A 23,532-nucleotide genomic window follows, 5' to 3' on the forward strand; every position below is an offset into this window, starting at 1 on the left:
TGAGCCAATACATAATCTATGACATGGTTGAGATATCACAAGACAGGAGGATGGAAGTCGAGTACACAGTGATCTGAAAGGTTTATTACTGTTATTGTTAATTTCACAACTATTTTTTTTTTCTTCCACTATTTATCTTAACAAAAAAAGGGTGCAACTGGACAGACTGCTGTGGGCCCATTTGGAGGTTGAGACTTTTTAAGGTTCAATAAGATCTATGGATTTATAACACCCAATGACGGGTGGGTCAATAGTGGCTTGGACTTTTGTTATGTATGTTCTTTTTATTATGTTGTATTGCACTCAATAAAAAAATTATTTCAACTAAATGCAATGAGCAGGGAAATAAAGTATTGCATCCCACAAGCATTCTCCACAGCAAGCCCTGGGACTAGCATCCTAATTGAATGCTACTGTAGCATATGGATGACGAATCCAGTTTTCTGCAATCGTTGCGTGCCCCCTTTGGCGTCCAGCTCGTGGGGCACACAACGATTGGAGGAAGCCAGATGTTTTTTTAATGCTTTTTTTCAGTCCAGGGATACAGCTTCCTTGGTACTGTTTTTCTGATCTCCTTTGCTGCTAATCAGGGCACATATAAATGAGCTTCTACTCTCCTCAAGTATAGAATATTTTAAAGTCATAGTTCACAAAGCATGTAGGATCCAAAAGAGCCTCTCAGTTGTATTGCAAGACAGGAAGCTCCTATTCCTTTACTAAAATCTCCAGCAGTAACATTCGAAACAGATCAAATAAATAATGAAAACACGTTCTTTACTAATATGCAGAACTACTTTATGAATTGCTACATTTTGAGTCTAATATCATTTAATGTTGCAATGACAGGCTAATATCGTTGTAACTAACAAGTCAACTGTATTGCGCTGAGTTTCTCTGCTTTTGTTTTCATTTTTACGTATTTAGCTGAGACAAGACTCCGCTTTTATCGTCTTCTAGTAGTCTAATAATTCAGGACAGGTCACTGACAGTGGGTCAACTGCTGAACCAGAGCGCACTCGCAGCTTGTCAATACGATCGGTCTGTAAAGTATTGCAAGAACACAAGTGACAGGCAGCACAAAACACTCACCCTTTATCACAGTGAACGTGGAAACCATGTGGGCGGTCTTCACTTTAACCCTAGTCGCACAGCTTGTGACTTGAGTACACAGCAGCCATCTTTATTTTGGGACTTCCAGTAACAAGTTTTAAGGAAATTCATTATGGACGACATTTTGGAGTTTCTTTGCCATAAAAGTCATGTAAAGATGCATTAATACCATGAACAACGCAATCATTTTTGTTTTTGTTTTCATAAATGTTTATGGCTTCGGTTTGCCCTTCTACGTTATGGATTCTCACTGCTTCAGGTTGTCCCTGCCCAGATGCCTGTGGGATGCTGCTGTTTGCTCCTTACCTTGGTTGCGGTTGCTAAGGACTCGCTGGGGAGCTGGGCTACTGCTATAAGGCCTGAGTTTGCCCCGGGCACGCCAGGTGGGTACAGGTGAGTGGGTGATAGATCTTATGTGGGGGATACATAGTCAATGAGAGCTACTGCTGTGCATAATAAATGTATCTCGATATAACTCAAATAAACTGATCCAACTAACCTCACATTTGTAGGGCTTGTAGAGAGTTTAAATACAAAGCTGGAACGTTTTATCCAAATCAATTCAGAAGTTATACTTATCTGGATATAGGATTCATGATATAATGATGCACTGATTAACAAAGACTCTAATGCACTTCTATTCCATGTTCTTTCTCCACTACTATGCAGAGGCTGTGGTGTTGCTGAGGGATAGTTTGATTTGTAGTATTTTTATGGTAAATATTAGAATGAAGTATCATTGTAGTAAGAAATGCTGAAAACTGATGCAATACAGTGTGAGAAATATCTTTATTTTTAAAACTAAAATATGAAAGTAGATGTTGACGCTTGTATAATAAGCCAGTAACAAAATCTACTTGATCTGAAAACTTTTACCATTTTACAATTACTAAAATTCATTATTCAGTTAAAAAAACCCTGCAAGATACAGGTTTTTATGTAGTTTGAAAATCTGACATGAATTTTAAGGTTTTCACTTAAAACACATAATTACCTAAATTTAGATAATTTACAGAATGCATTATCTTTATTCCATGTTTATTGATGATAATCAGGTTTGGTAAAATATAACTTTTTTTTACCAGAGACAAAAACGTTGAGTAAAGAACTCAATATAAAAGGAAAAAAGCATAATTTCTTACTATTGCACAATATTTGTTTTACTGTTCCAGCTCTGACAATATTATTAAAATGTGATTTGTAACTTTTCAGGTCCTGACATAATTACTTCACTATGTCTTTGGCGTCCAGCGAAAATGGTACTGAGGCTGAAGACCTTGAGGAACCAGTAAGAAAAATAAAAATAAAAATAAAATAAAACACAGCAACACAGTAAAGTTAGATTATTTTGTATTATTATTATTATTATTATTATTATATTGTGTGTAGTATTCTTAAATAATTAATTTCTTAATTGCACTGACAGAATTGAACTGTGAAAATGGAGCACAGCATTTTGGTTACATGTAAATGGTTGTCATTCTTAATAGTTTAACTTTTGACTATGTCAATAAACACTCAGACATGAGTAAGTTCATTAGAGAAGCTCAAAACATTGGTCTCTATCTGAGTTTTGGACCCAGAAGCAGTGATAAAATAAAAGGTCAGTTTTTAATAATTTACAAGATGCCCTTTATTTTAATATATATATTGATATCCACCAATAAGGGCTTTCTTTTTATTTCTCCTGTCATCTCAGAGTTTTTTTTTATATGTATATAACTAGTGTTGCAGATTTTACCACTTTCATGGAGTTTAGTCCGTTTGCCAAGACTTGACTATGCAAATATATAGACATGCTTCAAAAAGGGACTTTTTTAAATTTTCATTAGTAGATGCCCTGTAGCAAAATAATAAATAAAATGCATATATTTAAAATGATTACTCCTTTCACCTTTACTAGCATAGTAGGGGAGGTTCTGTCACCTGCAAGCATCAGGTGTAGTCATAAGCAACGTGAATACATTTCTCCCAGAGGAATTTTGGTTAGTCACTTTCCATGTACCAGAGGGAATGTACTGCTATATCTCTGACTTCTTTTTGTCTGTTTTAATAACTAGTATATTGAAGGTTTGTTTTCATTATTTCAGTATATTGCATCTATTAGTGTGACAAAAAACTGGCTTTAAAGTGAATGTAAGTTTAGATGATAAAGTGCCCGGTTTTTAAAAATCTGATTAAAAAAAGGGGCATTTTAATTCATCAAAATTTACATTTCATTCGTGTTGTGAAAATACTTACCTTTTAATCTTGACAGCCACTCCAGCGATTTCCCCCCAGGTCGTCGCAAGCCTCTTCATACGTCAGAAATGACGGATCGGTCATCCTCCAATCATGGCTTCCCCCTTGGGGAATCAGTGTCTGATTCAACGCCGTTATTTGAAGGAAGCCGGTTTCCTCATTTTAGACCCGGGAAGAAGCTTTGCGACGGGCGGGGTGTCATGATCCGGTGTACATGCGCTCAGGACACAGACCCTCGGGGCAGTGGTAGGGATTTGAAGACACCGACCCCTGACCCGGGGAAGAGTATCCTGGACGTGGATAGATGATATTCTGTGATTCATAGTTGCTAGAAGTTATTGTAGAATAAATGGAGAGTGCAACATTTGTATACAATATATTCTGAGTTCACTGTGACTTATAGTTAGTTAATAGAAGTAACTGCAGGATTCAATGAGAGAAAAATATAGCAAAGTGGAATGTTCAGGCTTCAGAATAATCTGGTAAAAGATTGACACTTAGATGCAAACTAAGGATTGTTGCAGGTTCACAGTACATAATATTATATAAAGCTGTATGTCAGAGTTAAAGCACAGCTGCACAGGTACTTAGACAAGCTGCAAGTTTAGGCATTAATTACTGTTTGTGCATTTAGATGCAAACTTGGTTTGTTGCAGGTTCACAGTACATATTATTATAAAGAGCTGTATGTCAGTAATTAGCAGAGCAGCACAGGTGAAAGTTAAGTTTAAGGCATCAATTACTGTTTGAACATATATTGGAGAATCACAGGAAAGCTTTTAATTGAACACATAGATGCAGAGTTCAGAATATGTTAACATATTTGCAGCAGGATATTTCAGCAATGACAACTTGTAGCAGAGAAATAGTTATAAAGTTCTGAGTAGGATGCTGTTGTAATTAGAGAGTGATGGTAACCAAAAGTATGCTTGATTTATAATAAAGTTCTGAGTTTGTTAAGTAGCAGTGTCCAGGAAACAGAAAATGGAATTATTTGGATACTTGCGATTTGATGATTTTAGGCATTGGAATAGAAAATGCTGTAGGTTGAAATAGTTGGTAAATTCATACAGGAAACAGTCACAGACCTCTGTTGTTCAGGATCACACTTCAATGTTAATGCCAGGCACATTAGACCTGAGAAGGCTTAAAAAGAGGCTGAGGTAATCAGGTGCATGAATGATTAATCAGGCAGGCAAGCAAGCTGAATGTGAATACTGCCCAAATGCAGCAGTCAGAGAAGGATTTCTTAAAGGGATAGTGACATTAGGCTGAGATATGTTACAGATTCCCCTCCTTAAAGGTGACCTCCGGGCGCCCAATACAATCCAAAAGGAGAGAGAACAAAATTGATATGGAGAACCGGTAGTAGGTGTATGGAGGTAGTGAGTCCAATCGGAAGAAAGGAGGGTTGGAGATCTCTTGAAAAAGTTGAATGACGAAGTAAAGGCCATGTAATTCAGGTATCAAAAGATTTTGACAATGATGAGAGCAAAACTTGAAGTCAACTTTTTTGTAGTCATCGTGAGAATGCATGAACGTAACATACAATGAGCTTCCTACCACAGAATCATCCTGAGGGTAGACAGGCGGATGTTCTTCATGATAGATGACCATGTACATAGCCAATGAAAAGGCAGCCAGTCCTAGAGATATGAATAGGCTTTCCTCAGCTTCAGAAATAGAGATGCAGCATTCTGGATTGATAACCAGATTAACCACCTTTGGGTCAGAGATTTGAGTATCCTCAGAATTAACCTCTTGGCTGAGGATTAGATATACTCCAAAAGAAAAAGCTATAGCCACTTCTAACGCAATAGCAGGGCTTTCTTCAAAGTAGGAGATAGGAGTGTAGAGTGCAAGATTTGTCCAGTTCTTGCCATCTTCTAATTCAATATGAAATGTCTCCTTACTGGATTCAGAATCAAAAGTGTCCTCACTAAGAACAGGTATATGAATGTCCACACCAGGGCAAGGTTCAGGAATACCCACATCTGGGCAAGGTTCAGTCATATCCTCAGTAGGATCAGGTGAAGGAATGCCCATGCCAGGGCAATGTTCAGAAGTACCCACATCTGGGCAAGGTTCAGGAATATCCTCAGTAGGATCGGGTGAAGGAATGCCCATGCCAGGGCAAGGTTCAACTATAGAGAAAGAAAAAGAACCCACTTTAGAGCCAGGAACCATACTCTCTTCTGAGCAGAGGGCAAGGCTTTCTTCAGGGTTCATAAACGAAGAATTAACAAGACCCACTTTAGAGCCAAGAACCATACTCGTAGAGGGCATGGCTATCTTCAGGATCAAGTATTATTACACCCATTTCTGGGTTAAACAAAGGAATACCCATACCAGGGTCAAAAACAGGAGAGTCCACCTTGATGTCAGGTTTAGTAGTATAATCATGGGAAACAGGAACAGGAATGGGCACAGGGGAATCTTCTTGAAGAACTTTTGTACAAGTTTCAGGTTCAAGAATGTCCACTTGCGAACTTGGTTCAAAGTTGTCCTCACAGGATTGAGTATCAGGAATTCCTGTACAGGAAACTGATGTAGTAGAAAATGTAGGTTGATGCAAAGTATCTCCCAAGGGAAACAATTTCTTAGATGCAATAACAGAAGAATTTTGAGAAGGTGAAGTGTACTGAAATATGTCACACTCAGGTAGATGCGGAGGAATTGTGACACAAGATTCTGACTGAGAAGTTATCTGGAGTTCAGCAGGCATGCTTATTGGAGTTTGAATATCAGAGCTAAATTCTCCAGGGATTATCTCTGGTAAACTGAAAGGTTGTATATCTGGAACAGAATTATCTTTTGCTTCTAGCACAGGGTTTACAGGTATTGAGGCAGCATGAGAGGGATGCAAGAAATCAATAGTTGGAAACAGTTTTTATAGTTGTTGTAGAGTCTGAGAAGAGATACCTTTAGATGCTTTAAGAAGAGACTGATAGTGACTATAGACATCATCCAGCTCGGTGTTGACAGTGTCAGGAGGCAAGAGAGGGTCTGGTACAACAGAATCTAAAACAGGGGAATCAGGCTGAGTTTCCTCTTTGCACATCTGATTTTCTGTGGGCAGAAGGATTTTCTTCTTCTTCTTCTTCTTCTTCTTTTTCTTAGAGAGCTTAGATTTCTTCCCAGTATGAGGCTTCTTAGGTTGCTGCCATTGTGGCTTGTAGTAAGGTTGAGAACAGAAATCCTCTTCATCACTGGATGCATAATTCTGATGTGATAAATCAGCATAGTAGTTGAGGGGACCTTTACTCCTAACAGCAGTCTGTAAACCAGATGTCCTTTCTTCCAGCTCTGAATCTGTCCAATCTAACGAATCCATGGTAATATCAGAAATAGGAAGATCAGTATTTCCATGAGAGGTTTCATGATGGGAGCTGTCTGTATCATCCATGTTGTAAATATAACAACCAAGGATGTCATTATAGCAAATAGGTTGAGGTCTTGTCTGAGTTTGTGGCGAATTAAAGTTGCGCTCATACCAGTCTAATGCCAATTCAGCTGGATCTGTGAAGTCATCCTCCTTGTTGACATATACAGACTCAGAATCAGTATCATCAGGATAGGAATCACAAACAGGAGGAGTAGATGGTACAGTAGTCCTGTCTCTTTAAATCTTTAAAGATCAGAATTTTTTCTGCTGAATCGATGGATACATTCTCATAGTCAGATTCAGAATCAGTTTCACCAAAATGGTAATCACGAACATGAGGAACAGATGACATTTTAGAAAAGTGGTTCTGTCTCTTTAAATCTTTGAAAGCCTGAATTTTTTCTGCTGAAGCTATGGTTAAATCCTCTTCATTTTCATAGTCAGATTCAGGATCAGTTTCACCAAAATGGTAACCACGAACATGAGTAGAGGATTGTCTAGAATGGGAGTACTGTGTCTTTAAATCGATGGATACATTCTCTTCATTTTCATAGTCAGATTCAGAATCAGTTTCACCAAAATGGTAATCACGAACATGAGGAACAGATGACATTTTAGAAAAGTGGTTCTGTCTCTTTAAATCTTTGAAAGCCTGAATTTTTTCTGCTGAAGCTATGGTTAAATCCTCTTCATTTTCATAGTCAGATTCAGGATCAGTTTCACCAAAATGGTAACCACGAACATGAGTAGAGGATTGTCTAGAATGGGAGTACTGTGTCTTTAAATTTTTTAAAGTTTGAAAATCTTCTGTTTTTCCTTTAGGGATTGCTTGGGTCTGAGTTATGTTGTAATTTTTTATTTTCCTTTGAGGGTCGGTGCATCCACTACCACTGCGGATCCCTTTTTTAGGCATTAACATTCTGTCATGATCCGGTGTACATGCGCTCAGGACACAGACCCTCGGGCAGTGGTAGGGATTTGAAGACACCGACCCCTGACCCGGGGAAGAGTATCCTGGAGGTGGATAGATGATATTCTGTGATTCATAGTTGCTAGAAGTTATTGTAGAATAAATGGAGAGTGCAACATTTGTATACAATATATTCTGAGTTCACTGTGACTTATAGTTAGTTAATAGAAGTAACTGCAGGATTCAATGAGAGAAAAATATAGCAAAGTGAAATGTTCAAGCTTCAGAATAATCTGGTAAAAGATTGACACTTAGATGCAAACTAAGGATTGTTGCAGGTTCACAGTACATAATATTATATAAAGCTGTATGTCAGAGTTAAAGCACAGCTGCACAGGTACTTAGACAAGCTGCAAGTTTAGGCATTAATTACTGTTTGTGCATTTAGATGCAAACTTGGTTTGTTGCAGGTTCACAGTACATATTATTATAAAGAGCTGTATGTCAGTAATTAGCAGAGCAGCACAGGTGAAAGTTAAGTTTAAGGCATCAATTACTGTTTGAACATATATTGGAGAATCACAGGAAAGCTTTTAATTGAACACATAGATGCAGAGTTCAGAATATGTTAACATATTTGCAGCAGGATATTTCAGCAATGACAACTTGTAGCAGAGAAATAGTTATAAAGTTCTGAGTAGGATGCTGTTGTAATTAGAGAGTGATGGTAACCAAAAGTATGCTTGATTTATAATAAAGTTCTGAGTTTGTTAAGTAGCAGTGTCCAGGAAACAGAAAATGGAATTATTTGGATACTTGCAATTTGATGATTTTAGGCATTGGAATAGAAAATGCTGTAGGTTGAAATAGTTGGTAAATTCATACAGGAAACAGTCACAGACCTCTGTTGTTCAGGATCACACTTCAATGTTAATGCCAGGCACATTAGACCTGAGAAGGCTTAAAAAGAGGCTGAGGTAATCAGGTGCATGAATGATTAATCAGGCAGGCAAGCAAGCTGAATGTGAATACTGCCCAAATGCAGCAGTCAGAGAAGGATTTCTTAAAGGGATAGTGACATTAGGCTGAGATATGTTACACGGGGGAAGCAATGCATTTTCACGACACAAGTGAAATGTAAATTTTGATGAATTAAAGTGCCCCTGTTTTCGGATTTTTAAAAACCGGGCACTTTATCATCTAAATTTACATTCACTTTAACATTCCTTTAAAGTCAGTTCACTGCAAATTATGTTTTCTGTGGGTGTCCATTTTGTGACTGTTTATGAAAACAGAGAAGTCTAGGATAATATATAGTCATTTAATATGCTTTTGAAAATAGAATCATACTTGTTTAGGCAAGTGTCCTTGTAATGCCTTTTGTAAATACAATATTTAAATGCATCCTTTAAAAGTTATAGCATAACTGCTTATTTTTATAGCATGTGTTAAAGGGACACGGAACCCCCCAAAAATGATTTCATGATTCAAATAGAGCATACAGTATTAAACAACTTTCCCTATTACCTTTATTATCACATTTGCTTAATTCTCTTGATATCCTTTGGTGAAGGAACAGCAATGCACAACAGCTTGCTGAACACATTGGGTGAGCCAATAACAAGAGGCATATACGTGCAGCCACCAATTATCAGCTAACTTCCAATAGTTTTTGAGCCTAACTAGCTATTCATTCAATAAAGTTAATAAAGAACTAAGCAAATTATATAGTAGAAGTAAGTTAGAAATTTGTTTAAAAATGACATGACCTATCTGAATCATGAAAGATTGATTTTGGCTTTACTGTCCCTGTAATTACTCTGAGCCTTACATTAGCAGTAAGGAATGCTAGACAGTGTAGAGAAGAAGATTATGATATATTGTTTGTTTTTTAGTATCGGGAGTTATATGAGCTTTTGGACGATGGAGCTTCTGCTATCACTTATGACTCTGATGCAGAAAAGGTAAGGGGATCATTTTTTATTTAATGTATGTAGTCATGTGATTGAGAAGTTGCTATAACAAAGTCATGTAGAATGCTGCCATGAAAACATATTTTTTTTAATGTCTTGAATAAATATGTAAAGATTAATGGCAATTCTTGATGTCACCTGTTCTGTATACTGCTTTGTGGGAAGTCTGATCCAACAAACTGCAACAGTGATTCTTGAGATGTACTAATGTACAAGTGGATCCAAAAGCAGAAAACACAACTTGAAGCCGAAACCTGAATATAGATCAGTTTATTTGGATGTTTCAAACAAATATAGGCAGACAGTCAGACAACACCAAGACAAGGTGTTGTCTGACTGCCTATATTTGTTTGGAACATCCAAATAAACTGAGCTATATTCAGCTTTCAACTTCAAGTTGTGTTTTCTGCTTTTGGATCCACTTGATTATGCAGTCGGGAATCCCGCTATCTGCACTTCTTAAGTCCTAATCCCTGCCCAAGGTTGATTGGTGCTGCCAGCCATTACCTTTTTGCCAATCCTTTCATCTGAAGCCTATCGTAGGCAAGAGAGACGCACTAACGTCATATCCGGGAGTCAAGGAGAAGGGCAACACGCCCACTGTGACTGAAGCTTTCCAACTCTGCATTGAGGACATTTCCTGCAGCCGTGACTGGAGGGCCTTATCGCCAGACCAGGATCACCTACAGAGGTTTTCTACCATAGCAGGTCGTATCAGATGAGGAAGGAGAGTTGACTCATCTGCAATCAACTAATCATTGTTTCCCCCCCCCCCCGGGGCTTTCAGCCCCTTTGCACAAACGTCACTGCCAGGGGGAAAACAACGATTAGTTGATTGCAGATGAGTCATCTGTCAATCAATTGCTGAAAATGGCGACCGGAGCTTCAGCTCTTATCCGTGTAGCATTTATAGTGAAATAGCTCTGAAGATAAGTATATCCTAAATATTTCATGAATGAAACTCTCATTCATTTTTTAACTTCTATCGTTTCACTTTAGGTAAACGATTTAACTTTACATTCACTTTAAAGGAGCTGGATGGAGGGGTTGGTGTTCAACCTCCCTTAAGCCCTAGAAAACTCCAAGATCCATCATTTGAAAGGTAATTTATGCGCTTTCAAATGGTGAGTGTCTTGGGGGTTTAAGTATATGCATTTTAAAATAAAAAATAAATGTACTCATATTTTTAAGCACAACATATAAATATCCCTCTAACAGGCCATCAAAAAGGCCTAGAGACCCCTACGACCAATTGCTTTATAGCCCCTAAGCCCCTCTTAAAAATAAATTCCCTGTTTAATTTTTAATTGCCAGGTGACCAGGCAGAAGACATTTGCATTTATTTGCATGGGAGCCCCTATGTGGAGATCAAAGTTACACAACTATACTAAAAGCCCCTTATTTATATGTGAATAACCCCTTGTTTTTACTATAAAGTTTAGCGGAAAAAACACACGCTATTGTTTTATAATCTTCTTTAAGAAAATTTAGAAATGCATTTTTTGTTGCAGGTGTCTTAAACGTCATGATATATACATAAAATTATGGTATAGTTTGAATCTGCTACATCTTCTTAAAAAAAAAAAAATAAGACGTAATATTTAGTGTTCTCCTCAGGACCTATTTAAGCCAATATTAAGCTTAAAGGAGCTAATATTAAATTGTTTCAATGTTTGTTGCACAAATTATCTATAAATCAATTTATGTTAAATTATGTAATTGATTTGTGCTTTAAGTAACAGTTAAAAATAACAGAAAATGTTATAATATTGCAAAGTATTACATTACTCAAGGACCATATAAACAGTAGTTTTACCTAAATAAAACATTACAATTTAATTTTCAAATAGTAAATCTTACAAGAGCGCTCTTTACTTTATGTCTACAGTAAGACATATCTGTTTTCAGAAGCCTGATTTTTCATTTACTAAATTATATATATTGATATAATATACTCCTATAAATACAATTATTATTATTTTTTTCTAGAAAGTAAAGAAGAGAAAAGGAATCAAACCAGCTAAATCTCCAAGTAAGTGAGCAATGGAACGTCTTGAATTGTCTCTTTATTTTTAGATGAATCCTTTAAAGGGACATTGTACTAAAATAAATCTTTTAAATATAAAATATTTATATTAAAGTGTTATGTGTGCTTGCATTGTTAAGAAATTGTAAACGTTTGTATTTCAGATAGGGCATGCAATTTAAAAAATAAATCTGATCTACTTTTATCATCAGATTTGCTCTATTCTCTAGATATGCCTTGCTAAAGAGCAAGGATTTCAAGAGTGTGTATATGTATTTAGCACTCTATGGAAGGAATGTTTGCCACAATGTATAACCTTGTTGCAGACACTGCTGCCATAAAGTGCTCCATGAGCCTACCTAGGTTTACTCTTCAGCAAAGGTTACCAGGAGAACAGAGCAGATTTGATAATAGAAGTACATTTGAAATTAGCTTCAAATGGTATTCTCTATTTAAACCATGAAAGCTGGATGTTCCTGTGCTTAATAAATCAAATGAGCAATAGATAACTAAGTAATGGTAGTTTATAAACATGTCCTTCCCACTTCTGTGTTAATTGAAATTTAAACAGCAGTTACTTAAACTTTTTCATAATTTGTAATTACTGCTCTCATATACATGATCCAACAAATGTATCCCTTAAAGACATTGCTCTATCTAGCTCATATTAAAACTACATTTGCTAAAATATATGTAGTTCCATAGTAGGGGAGAGCATAGTACCAGCATCAGTGTGTGTACTAAGTATACTGAATTGCCTAATTTCTCTCACTGCTCCGGTCTGGAAAATTAAAGGTCTTCAGCAGCCTTGAGAAAGAGGATAGGTCTTCAACAACTCCCTAGTTATCTGGAATAGATATTCTATAAGTGACTATCATATAGGACTCTATTCTGACTGTTATAAGTTTGACTGCCCACAATGGAACAATTCTGTTTGGCTCTGAAAGAACTCCTGGAGTCTTACCTTAGTAAATTTACAGTAACGCTCATGGAGTGGGTGAACATGCTTCTTCCTTGCTTGTGCTTACATGGACACATATACACAAATAGTTCACAGAGGAGGATAATACAGTGTAGTAGACTTTAATAAAATGTGATGGTAAAAAAAAACCAAAGCGAAGCAATTGCACTTATACATTACAACCTAAAATAGATATGTGGATTGAAATAAGGCGTGCAATCACTATAGTCCATATTTTTGTCCTGTGTTTACCAAGTGCACTCTAGATAGTGTTTTTTTTCATCCTATTAGTATTAGCATATTTCAAAGATTACTAACCTTCCTCAGAGGATAAATCGACACTGACCAAGCCTAAATTAAAAATGTAATAATTGATAGGTCAGTATTTATAATGTGATGTTACTTGAGGTCATGATCTATCATGTGATGTTACTTGGCCAATCATATTAACAGTTTCTACTAAATGTGTTAAGAACACAAGGGCAGTAGTTAATGTAATGATGTTTTGTATCCTAAGAGGAAAGTGAGGGAGAGTGGGGCATCGGGTGGTCCTTTCCATTGGACTGTAGAGTTATTCCCACCTTTTTGATTATGTCAAAATCCAAATACTGTTAAAATACACCAGAAAATTAGTTTTCTGATTTCCAGTTTAGACCACTTTAAAGTTTTTTTTTATTTTTTTCTTATATTTATAGTTAGCAGACTAGATATATGAGTACAAATCTAGAAAAAGAAAACATGGTTTTTTTTCCGCATAAGTGGAAGTAACATTAAAACTGAATTGAAAAGTCCCCCAACGGTATGTCAGTGTTTTGCCAGCACCTATGTAAGATTGTAAGATACAAATGCATCTTAATTCTACTGGGATGATTGGATATTACTGTTCATGTTATGACTTTATTATCTTTTATAAACCTTGCTTTAGTTATACATGTATATTCTATATTCATCCATAGAAACTTAAGTTTCCTTTTTAAAGAATATGTTAAAACATTTTGTTCCATAGTACTAAATAAATTATTGATGTCACTGTTGTTTTAGTGGCACTTGATTTTGGAAAAATATACAACCACTTCACAATTTTCTACTGTTGCCAAATGAGGATGCCACTCACATTATCTGTGCTTCTGCATGAGCTGTTATTGTTTTTCCCATTATTGCAGAATCGCCATACCTCTCGAATACAAACCTCTATACTAAAAAGGCCCCTGTGTGGAGGTCATTGAAGGGCACAGGTACAATGCACACAGAGAACCCCATGACCAAAGTGCCCAGACAGCTGTGGCTAGCATCCCTTAAGCAAGGCAATGGTAAGGATCGTCTCTTCAACCTCAGAGAAATGTATATATTGTTTTAACAAGCTTCTTGTCATATTTGCTTACAAACGGTCCTTTTCTTTCTCAATATATTTTTGAAATATAATGTTTAAGGCTATTAAATCATCCATGTGGTTTCAATCCTACATTGCTGCTGTATTTTCTGTCTTCTATTGCTTAAGCTATTACTGTTTTGTTCTGTCTTTAGCTATTTCTCTATTTTCGTCCATGGCCATTTCTCCTCCTGTTGCTCTGCTTGTCTCTTTATTTCCTGGCTGTCTATCTCCTTCTTTGAAGGAAAAAATAAATATACCTCTGTTCTGTTACTGATGGAATATCAAAAATGTTCTTGTTTCAGTAGTAAAAAAATTACATTTACCAATAGGTATATAAACTAGACTTGCATTTGGATAATTGTGAAAAAAAGAAGGATTTTCCATATTTGCTGGAAAACAATCCTTTAATAGAGAAATGAACGATTAAAGGGCCATGATACCCAAATGTTGAAATACTTGAAAGTGATGCAGCATAGCTGTAAAAAGCTGACTAGAAAATATCACCTGAAGATCTCTATGTAAAAAAGAAAGATATTTTACCTCAAAAGTTCCTCAGTAGCCACATCCCATTGTAAAGGACTTCTAAGTAGCAACTCAGTATGTCTGTCCCGGAACAGCTAAGGGAGTGAGCTTCGTGAACACTCATCTTAGTTTAGGAAGCTTCGTGAACACTCATCTCAGTTTAAGGAAGCTTACTATGAAATCTCATGAGAGTTAAGTCAAATCTCGTGAGATCACAGTAAAAGAGTTCATGACCTCAGCACTGTTGATGCTGATTGGCTGCTGTTCATTTCTTCATTTTTTATTTTTTTTTACCTGCAGTTGGGCAGCAGCTGAGTATAACTTTTTACACAGAACTTACTCTGCTGAGCTGAGGAAATTGTGAGGTAAAATCTCTTCCTTTTTTACATAGAGATGCAAAGGTGATATTTTCCTGTCAGCTTTTTATAGTTATACTGCATCAGTTTCAAGTGATTTAGCATATGAGTATTATGTCCCTTTAAGTGCATGTGGCAAAAAATGTAGTCTATTTGTTGATGCGGTCATGAAACTCAAAATTTTTCTTTCACAATTCAGATAGAGCCTGCAATTTTATACAACTTTCAAATTTACTTATCACATTTTCTTCTTTCTCTTGGTAGCGTTTGGTTAAAAGCAGGGACGTAAGCTTAGAGCGTGCATGTGCAAGATCACTAGATGGCAGCACTATTTCCTTCCTTGTAGTGCTCCAGACACTTACCTTACTCTTCAACAAAAAATACCATAGGAACAAAGCAAATTTGATAATAGAAGTAAATTGGAAACTTTTTTTAAATCATATGCTCTGTCTGATGTATCACAAAAAATATCATACTGCCTAAATGTGGGCAAACATTAGCTAAAGAAGCGGACATAATTTTGAGACTGTTTCAGGAACGGCACACGCCACGTAAGAAGCAACTAAGTAACTGCGTCATGATAGCTACACCTGGGGCCTAAATCACAGAGCTTCGCCACATTCAAGGCTTTGTTTACGGGTATTGCTGCCCCTAGGAGACTGCAGAAGGGCGGTTGAAGTTTTTTATATACAGCCCATTATAGTGAGGTTCGAAGGAGAGAGGCCGACTATGACAAGGTCAGAAACGTGAGTATGCCACAAGAGTAAACTGCAACATCCGATTAGGGAATCCACATGGCCTCATGTTAGACACGCAGGCATGGGAGGAGAAGGGGTAGAGCCTCTCATATGAAAAGGATATCAAGCTAGCGAAACATCAATTTATAACCTCATAATGGAGGAGGAGAACCTAGGTCACGCTGCATCCTTAGAGTTACTAAACAGATTCAAAGAGATAGGGAGCTGGAAATCTACTTTCTCTGCAGCTTAGGGACTCCTTACTAATAACGGAGCTTATCCTTTATATAAAACTAGAAGTGACTTCCCTCTGACATCTGGAGCTAATTTACAGCATCTCCTTGCTGGGTTATACATATTTATTCCTAAGAGGAGAATAAGTCACTCTCAATAGTGACATTTTTCTGATGTGCTCTGCAATTGCATCATGGTTTCTAGAAGACAGCCTAAGGCGGACAAAATCACAAAATCCTCTACTGTATCTGCATTCTTTAAACAAAATAGAGCTGACAAACCTTTAGAAAACTCAGTCACTGAGGAGGAAGAAGAGAAAAGGCAAGACACAGACTCCGATAACTTGGATGAAGGTCACACTCCTGTCACTAAAGCAGATTTACGCTACCTAGTCTCCAAGCAAGATATATCTGCTAGCTTTAAGAAACTTTGGGAGAAAACGGACACTATGCACACAGCAGTGACAGGGAGCTTGTCTAAAATTAAGACAGATATTGCTAACTTGGGCAGTAGAATAGAAGTACTGGAAGATTATAAAGAAACAGTCTCAGAAGATTTATCTGAATTATCACAAGACATATTTTCCCAACAACAATATATATCCGAGATCCAAGACAAACCTAGAAGATCTTGAAAATAGAAGCAGAAGAAATAATATAAGATTGAAAGGAATTCCTGAATCTGTAATGGCCAGAGACCTCCTTCCCTATCTTCATCAGTTGTTCGCTCAAACAACAGGAGAAAAGAAAGATACGCAATTTAGCATTGAAAGAGCCCATAGAGCCCTCAAAGCAAAGCCTAACGATGAAGCTCCGCAGAGAGATGTCATTATTAAGTTGACGTTTTTTCCAGACAAAGAAAAAATTCTAAAAGCTGCTAGAGACAACCCAAATTTCTACATTCTACCTGTAAACTTGTCTCTAGTATGTGTATAGGAACAGTCCGCCAACCATATGAAGGCGATCTGGTTGATGGTTTCAAATTATGTTTAACTGTTATTATTACCCGACAATATTGTAATTTATGTTAAGCAATGTTTCTGCTTTAATGCCCCTCATAAGGATAATCACATTACTTGTTTCCTCTACGTACCCCACAGTAGGGGTCATTTGTTTATTGCTAAGTTTTTTTTTTTACTGTTGATATTAAGATTTATTACTGTTTTTGTTATGACATTGCTGATACTCATGTACATCTAGATAAATATGAAGGGAGTCGGAAATATTATGTGTGGTCTACCCTAACACCCTTACGCTCAAGAGTACTATAGCACACTGCGAAAAAGATCTGACCAATACATCACACTCATGACACCCAATCTTAACATAATCTCACACAATGTAAGAGGTCTGAATTCAGATAGTAAGAGACAGGTGACCATGTCCTAGTATTCGGGGCTAAAAGCCAATATAATTTTCCTTCAGGAGATTTATTTCCTGAAAGCACATATCCCTTAATACTGGGTCAAGCAATACTCCACTCATTTCCATGCTACGGCTGACAAAAAGAAAAGAGGGGTTTCCATTCCATTCACAGCTCTCTAGACTTTAAACACAAATCTACAATCGCAGACACAGAGGGTAGATACCTGATAGTTAGAGGCCAATTACAAGATATAAACATCACTTTTTGAAACATATATGCCCCTAACGAAAACCAACACACATTTTTTATACAAATTTCCCATCTCCTCACTCAATGGTCCCATACAAAAATTATACTAGCAGGAGATTTTAACATCTCAATGCTCCTAATAACTTTGAAACAAAAATCCCCTCTAACTCACAAAAACCTCTGTCACAACCGTATAATTAAACAGATTGAAGATTCCTTAAAGGGGCAGTAAACCTACAAAATAATGTTATATAATTCTGCACACAGACAGAGCAGGAGCGAGCTACATTGAGTGTAATGGTGCGATCGGGCCAGACTCGCTCAGTAGAGCAAGAGTGGCGGTCTGAAAAATCTTCTTTTATAATCAAATTTTAGCTGCGATATTATGTTGCATAAAGTTTGCGCTAAGATAATGTTAAATAATTCTGCACTATGTGCAGAATTATATAACATTATTTTGTAGGTTTACTGCCCCTTTAACTCCTCACTCTCTACTAGACTCCTGGCCAGCATTAAAGGGTATCACTAATGACACAACATATTACTCATCGGCCTATAAATCTTATACTAGGCTGGACTATATTTACACCAGTAAAGTCTTGCTTCCACTACTTGTGTCTTCATCCATCCATACTTGCGTATGGTTAAACCATGCGATAGTCTTCAGTTGGGGGGAGTCCAAGACACTGGGAGGACTAGATCGTGGACCTTTACTTCACAATTAATAAAAGACCCAGTTACTCAAACACATTACAACAACTGACAGAATATTGGGACCTGAACTCTGACTCAACCTCTAACCCAATTCACGTCTGGGCTGCTCACATGGCTTATGTACGCGTGATACTGATCCAACAAAAAAACATCATGTCAGACAAAAAAAGACACTTTTAGCTGAACTATACCAAGAAATTAATACACTAGAACGGCAACACAAGAACAACAAACAAGATTTGATTCTAAAACTTCCTAAAAAGAAAATAGAATCCTTAGCTGAAATATTAAGTTTTTAAGCTGCTAGAGCGGTTCAAGCATTAAGAGTAAATTACTATATTTATGCTAACAAATCAGATAAATACATGGCCTATAAGATCAGAGAGAGATGCAAGGCTTCTATGATAGCCAGTATACAACAACCCGATGATACTTTGACCTCCCATCCTCAGTCCATAGTTGATACATTCACAGACTACTACAGCTATATGATGGCAGAAAGGTCATTCATAATCCCCAAAACGATTACCTCCACTAAAGAATTTCTGCTCGAAGCTCAACTAAACAATATATCGGAGGGTGACCGGGAATCCCTTAACGCCCCAATCTCACAGATAGAAGTAATAACTGCAGTTATAGAACTTAAACCTGACGGATTTTCGGGAGAGTACTATAAATTGTTTAAATCTACCTTAATCCCCCACTTAACTAAATTCTGCAACCATATCATGGAGGGCCATACTATCCCATCAGAATTGTTATATGCCAAGATAATAGTAATTCCTAAACCAGGTAAAACCCCTAAATTATGCACTAGCTATCGCCCAATTTCCCTTATAAATCAAGATCTCAAAATCTTGACCAAAATTCTTGCAAACAGATTGAAACATATTTTGCCAGGTGGTATTCATCAAGGAGAGGGAGGCACCAGACCAGACAATATAAGACGAATGATCAAAAGAACTGAAATAAAGGGGCAGTTTGCAGAGGCTTAGATACAAGATAATCACAGAGGTTAAAAGTATATTAATATAACTGTGTTGGTTATGCAGAACTGGGGAATGGGTAATAAAGGGATTATCTATCTTTTAAAACAATAACAATTCTGGTATAGACTGTCCCTTTAAGTTCATACCACTTTCAAACTAAAAAGATAATATGTATTTGATGGTCTTGACATGTCTGTATCATCTTTCTCAATAAAAAAAGATTTAAACATAAAGTTGTTACTGTTTAAGTCAGGAAAGGTTAACATTTAAATTATTCAGCAACAATCCAGCAATGTTCTTGTCTATATCATAATTTATGTGATAGCCAATAACTATGTAAGCTTTTGTTCTTGCCATTCCATACCTTATAAAAAATAATAAAATAAAAAAATTGAATTTCTGTGCTGCAGCTGGCTTGTAGCAGTTGTTCTTGCTGCTACGTTAACTTTATTTAAGTTTAAGCTGCTGTCCAGCTGCTCCTCTGTTGTCCTGAAGACGTTCTAATAGGAAATAGCTAGTGAATGATTTATCATTGACAAATTCTTAATAAATTCATGAGTAAATATCAGTTGAAAATATTATGTGACAAAAGATATTTTTGAAACAGTTTTTTTGTCAACTGTGGCCACAGTAAAAATACAAAGCAATAAATAAACATGGAATCATATGTCTCCAAATAAAATTAGTAAGTCTCAATATAATATCTTCTGTAAAATCTATTCCAGGAATGAGCCATATAAATATTCAGTAAAGAGCTTGTAAGAATATAGTCTGAAAGATGAGCTCGGTGTGTATGTTCATCTAACGGTTTGAAATGTAGTTATGTGAAATAGAATTTTATTAATAATGATTCAAAACAGTTACACTCATAATTTGTAACCAAATTACATAAAACAAATGAGCATAATCTGTTTAAAGGCAAATACTACTTGTAAATAAACATATATACAAGTATTGTAACAGAATATAAAAATGCCACAATAATTCTGTTTAATTAAAGAATATGTTTTAATATGTTGTTGACTGTAAGCTAACTTTACAGAGAAAAACAGAGTTTCTTTATTCCTGGCCGTTGCGCTTCATTGTTTAAAATACTTGTTTGTATGTTGACATAGGTCTAACTCAGCCTCTGAAATCTGACGTAGACATCGGTCAAGCCTGGGTTAATTCCTCAAGCAGCACTCCAGAGTACCTAAAAGAAGCCCTGGGAATGAAGAAACCCAAATACTCCCGGTCCTCTAGCAATGGTAATACAAAAGGGGCAGACACCAGTTCCCTAAAGAGGTATCAATGAGCAAGGGTGCTGCAGGGAAAATATAACCGAGTGAGAAATCCCAACCCACTAAAATAATCTCCCCAATCCAGTTAGAAGATGCATACTTATTAATGCAATATAAATCTGTGTGATATTGTGGAACTATAATATGTTTACACAAAAAAAGAGATGATCCCAGCTTAAAAATAAATCTTCTTTATTGGTAAAAGTAATGTGGTGAACAAAATGATAACAGTGTTTATGTTGCACAGGGCTGCTGTATTAACACAGGAACTGCTGGTCTCCTTGAGACAATTGGAGCCCCAATTAGTTTATTTTTTCCGGGTAGAAGTGCACATATATGAATATATATATATATATATATATATATATATATATATATATATATATATATATATATATATATAATGAGAACGGGTTGTACTCTGAACTTTTGTGTATAATATGTTTAGCCTGTCAGCAGCATTCATTTACCTCTTTGTAATGGAGTAAACCTCCTAAGGCTTGATGTATGCTTAAAATAAAATGATCAGTCTTTAAAAACTGCATCTGTGGAAAGACGATAGTCCAAAAGTAAATTCTAAACTAAAAGATATTTTGTGGTGTCTGCCCCTTTTTTTAGATAAACCTAGCTAACAAATTTTGCTACAAATATAACCTATTTCTCTAATTTCTATAAAACCACTGGGGCTCTTATGGCCACAGCATAGTCTAGGCGTTTAGGGGTAAATACATGTGTAGTAATCCTTTATCTTTTCTTCTTGTCACTAATATATTGTATATGGGATACCAGTTATGTAATATGAAATAGAACAATCAAATATCAAGTATCACATTTGTCATTTTTTTTTTTAAACAATCACAAAACAATGTTTTAGGTGAGACAATGCCACGTATATTGTGTTCCCAGTAATCACAATCAAAATTAGTTTTTAAACATAATGGTGTTTTGACTACCGTATGTATGTATGTATGTATATATATATATATATATATATATATATATATATATATATATATATATATATATATATATATATATCAAGGACGTGCAGTCATAGGAGGCAGGGTAGGCAGAGCCTACCCTGCCATATGGGCCCAAAGTTTATTTAAATGTATAATATAAATAAAATTAAAAAATTGTGTTAAAAAAAAAAAAAATGTACTTTTTAATTTCTCCCCCATGTTACGCTATGGAGATGCAGAGCAGACATACTCCATAGCGCAACATGGGTGCATATTATGAACATTAGCGACACCTGCTGGCATAACACAACTATTCACTTTTTTTCCCCAAGTTACGCTATGGAGAGGCACTGTACTTTTGTACCTCTCCATTGCGTAACATCATGGCATTTTTCAAATAACCGGCGAAGGATCAAAACACCACCCACTGGCTGTCACAGGCTGACTGATTGTCAGCCAGGAAAATATTGGCCAATCGGAGGCATGACTCGTAATGCCTCTTAGAGAGGGAGCCAATCAGACGGTCATGTTCTCCTGTGATTGACAACACCAGGAGAACGTGACCGTTATTGATTGGCTCCCTGCGCATGCGCAAGAAAGAATCCAGAGCGCAGCGCAGAAGTACTAGAGACTTGTAGGCTGGCGGCAAAGTCTGTGAAGGAAGGGCTGTGTGTTGCCACCTGATCAGCTCATCCCTTCTGGTTCACTTGGACGCGGACGGAGCGACGGAGCACCGGAGCACCGGAGCCTGGCCATATACTTAATTTGTTACGGGTAAGTCACAACAGAAAGGGTCTATGCTAATGCTTTCATTTTTAAAGCGGGAGAGCGCATCTAGGCAGAAGCAGGGGAGTTAGTACTATTTGTCCACATTATTTTTATTATAATATACCTTGATCATGAATCAAGGTATATTATAATAAAAAATAATGTGCACAAATAGTAGTTATGTAATGATGCAGCAGCAGGGGAGTTAATGAAATACATAGTTATACTACTATTTGTCCACATTATTTTTATTATAATATACCTTGATCATGAATCAAGGTATATTATAATAAAAAATAATGTGCACAAATAGTAGTTATGTAATGATGCAGCAGCAGGGGAGTTAATGAAATACATAGTTATACTACTATTTGTCCACATTATTTTTATTATAATATACCTTGATCATGAATCAAGGTATATTATAATAAAAAATAATGTGCACAAATAGTAGTTATGTAATGATGCAGCAGCAGGGGAGTTAATGAAATACATAGTTTTACTACTATTTGTCCACATTATTTTTATTATAATATACCTTGATCCGTTTTGCTTTTCTTTTTTTAATATACCATGTTGTCCAGAGAGAGACTAGTCCTGACTGATATGATGATCAAGGGATAGAATAATAAAATTAATGTGCACTGCAGAAATAATATATCACTGTATTTAACTGCCTTTAATAGATTATATAATCTTTCTATACGCATTTATGTGAATTATGTAATATAAATGTGACCAGTTATGGCTCATGCATCTATAATGTAAAGGACATTGTCATTTTAAAGACATCTTCCTTTTAGATGCAACTTCCTTTATGTGTTTATTTTCTGTTTAATGTTAACCCCCTGAACTCAGACTCTAACAGCATAAAAGAGACCCATATCACTGAAATAGGGGACTGAAAATGAGGAATAGCATTTTGAATGTACAATCCAATTTAGAGATGTTGTATTCATTGCATATTAATGATATTCATTGGTACATTTTGGGTTAACAGTAGCACTGTTTACATAACTTAGCATGCCACGTGCTTGCTAACTGTCTTGGCTAAAGTATTAAACTTCCATGATTCTGATAAAAATTGGAAACTTTCTAATGTAATTGTATTATTATTTAATTAACTCTTTTTTAATCCTTTGTTGAAAAGCATACCTAGTGGGATAGAGCATGTGCGTTTCTTGAGTGGCAGCAGTAGTGTTTGCAGTATTGCTCACTTGTTAATTTTTGTTGAAATAAAAATATCTAGATATGCTCAGCAGCATTTGTGTCTTTAAAACTTTCAAGGGATTTGAAACCAATATTTTTTTATTTCATAATTCAGATACAGCATGCAATTTGAAGCAAATTTCTAATGTACTACTCAAAAAAATTATAA

General features: G+C 36.1%; 1 protein-coding gene across 3 annotated transcripts in view; it reads left to right on the forward strand.

Moving 5' to 3' along the window:
- Positions 1-1,372: 1,372 nt before the first annotated feature.
- IQCE (IQ motif containing E) overlaps positions 1,373-23,532 on the forward strand; it is a 122,600-nt gene continuing 100,440 nt past the window's right edge. For 2 of the 3 annotated variants that reach the window (XM_053702621.1, XM_053702623.1), the window contains exons 1-6: positions 1,410-1,503; positions 2,323-2,398; positions 9,542-9,610; positions 11,609-11,651; positions 13,770-13,916; positions 20,260-20,391. In XM_053702621.1, the coding sequence (XP_053558596.1) occupies positions 2,345-2,398; positions 9,542-9,610; positions 11,609-11,651; positions 13,770-13,916; positions 20,260-20,391 (445 nt within the window). In that variant the 5' untranslated portion in view covers positions 1,410-1,503; positions 2,323-2,344. Of the gene's footprint in view, positions 1,504-2,322; positions 2,399-9,541; positions 9,611-11,608; positions 11,652-13,769; positions 13,917-20,259; positions 20,392-23,532 lie in introns of all 3 variants that reach the window. The other variant, XM_053702622.1, reaches the window with a different exon arrangement.

This window comes from Bombina bombina, chromosome 2 (assembly GCF_027579735.1).
Source record: "Bombina bombina isolate aBomBom1 chromosome 2, aBomBom1.pri, whole genome shotgun sequence".
NCBI classification, from domain to species: Eukaryota; Metazoa; Chordata; class Amphibia; order Anura; family Bombinatoridae; genus Bombina; species Bombina bombina.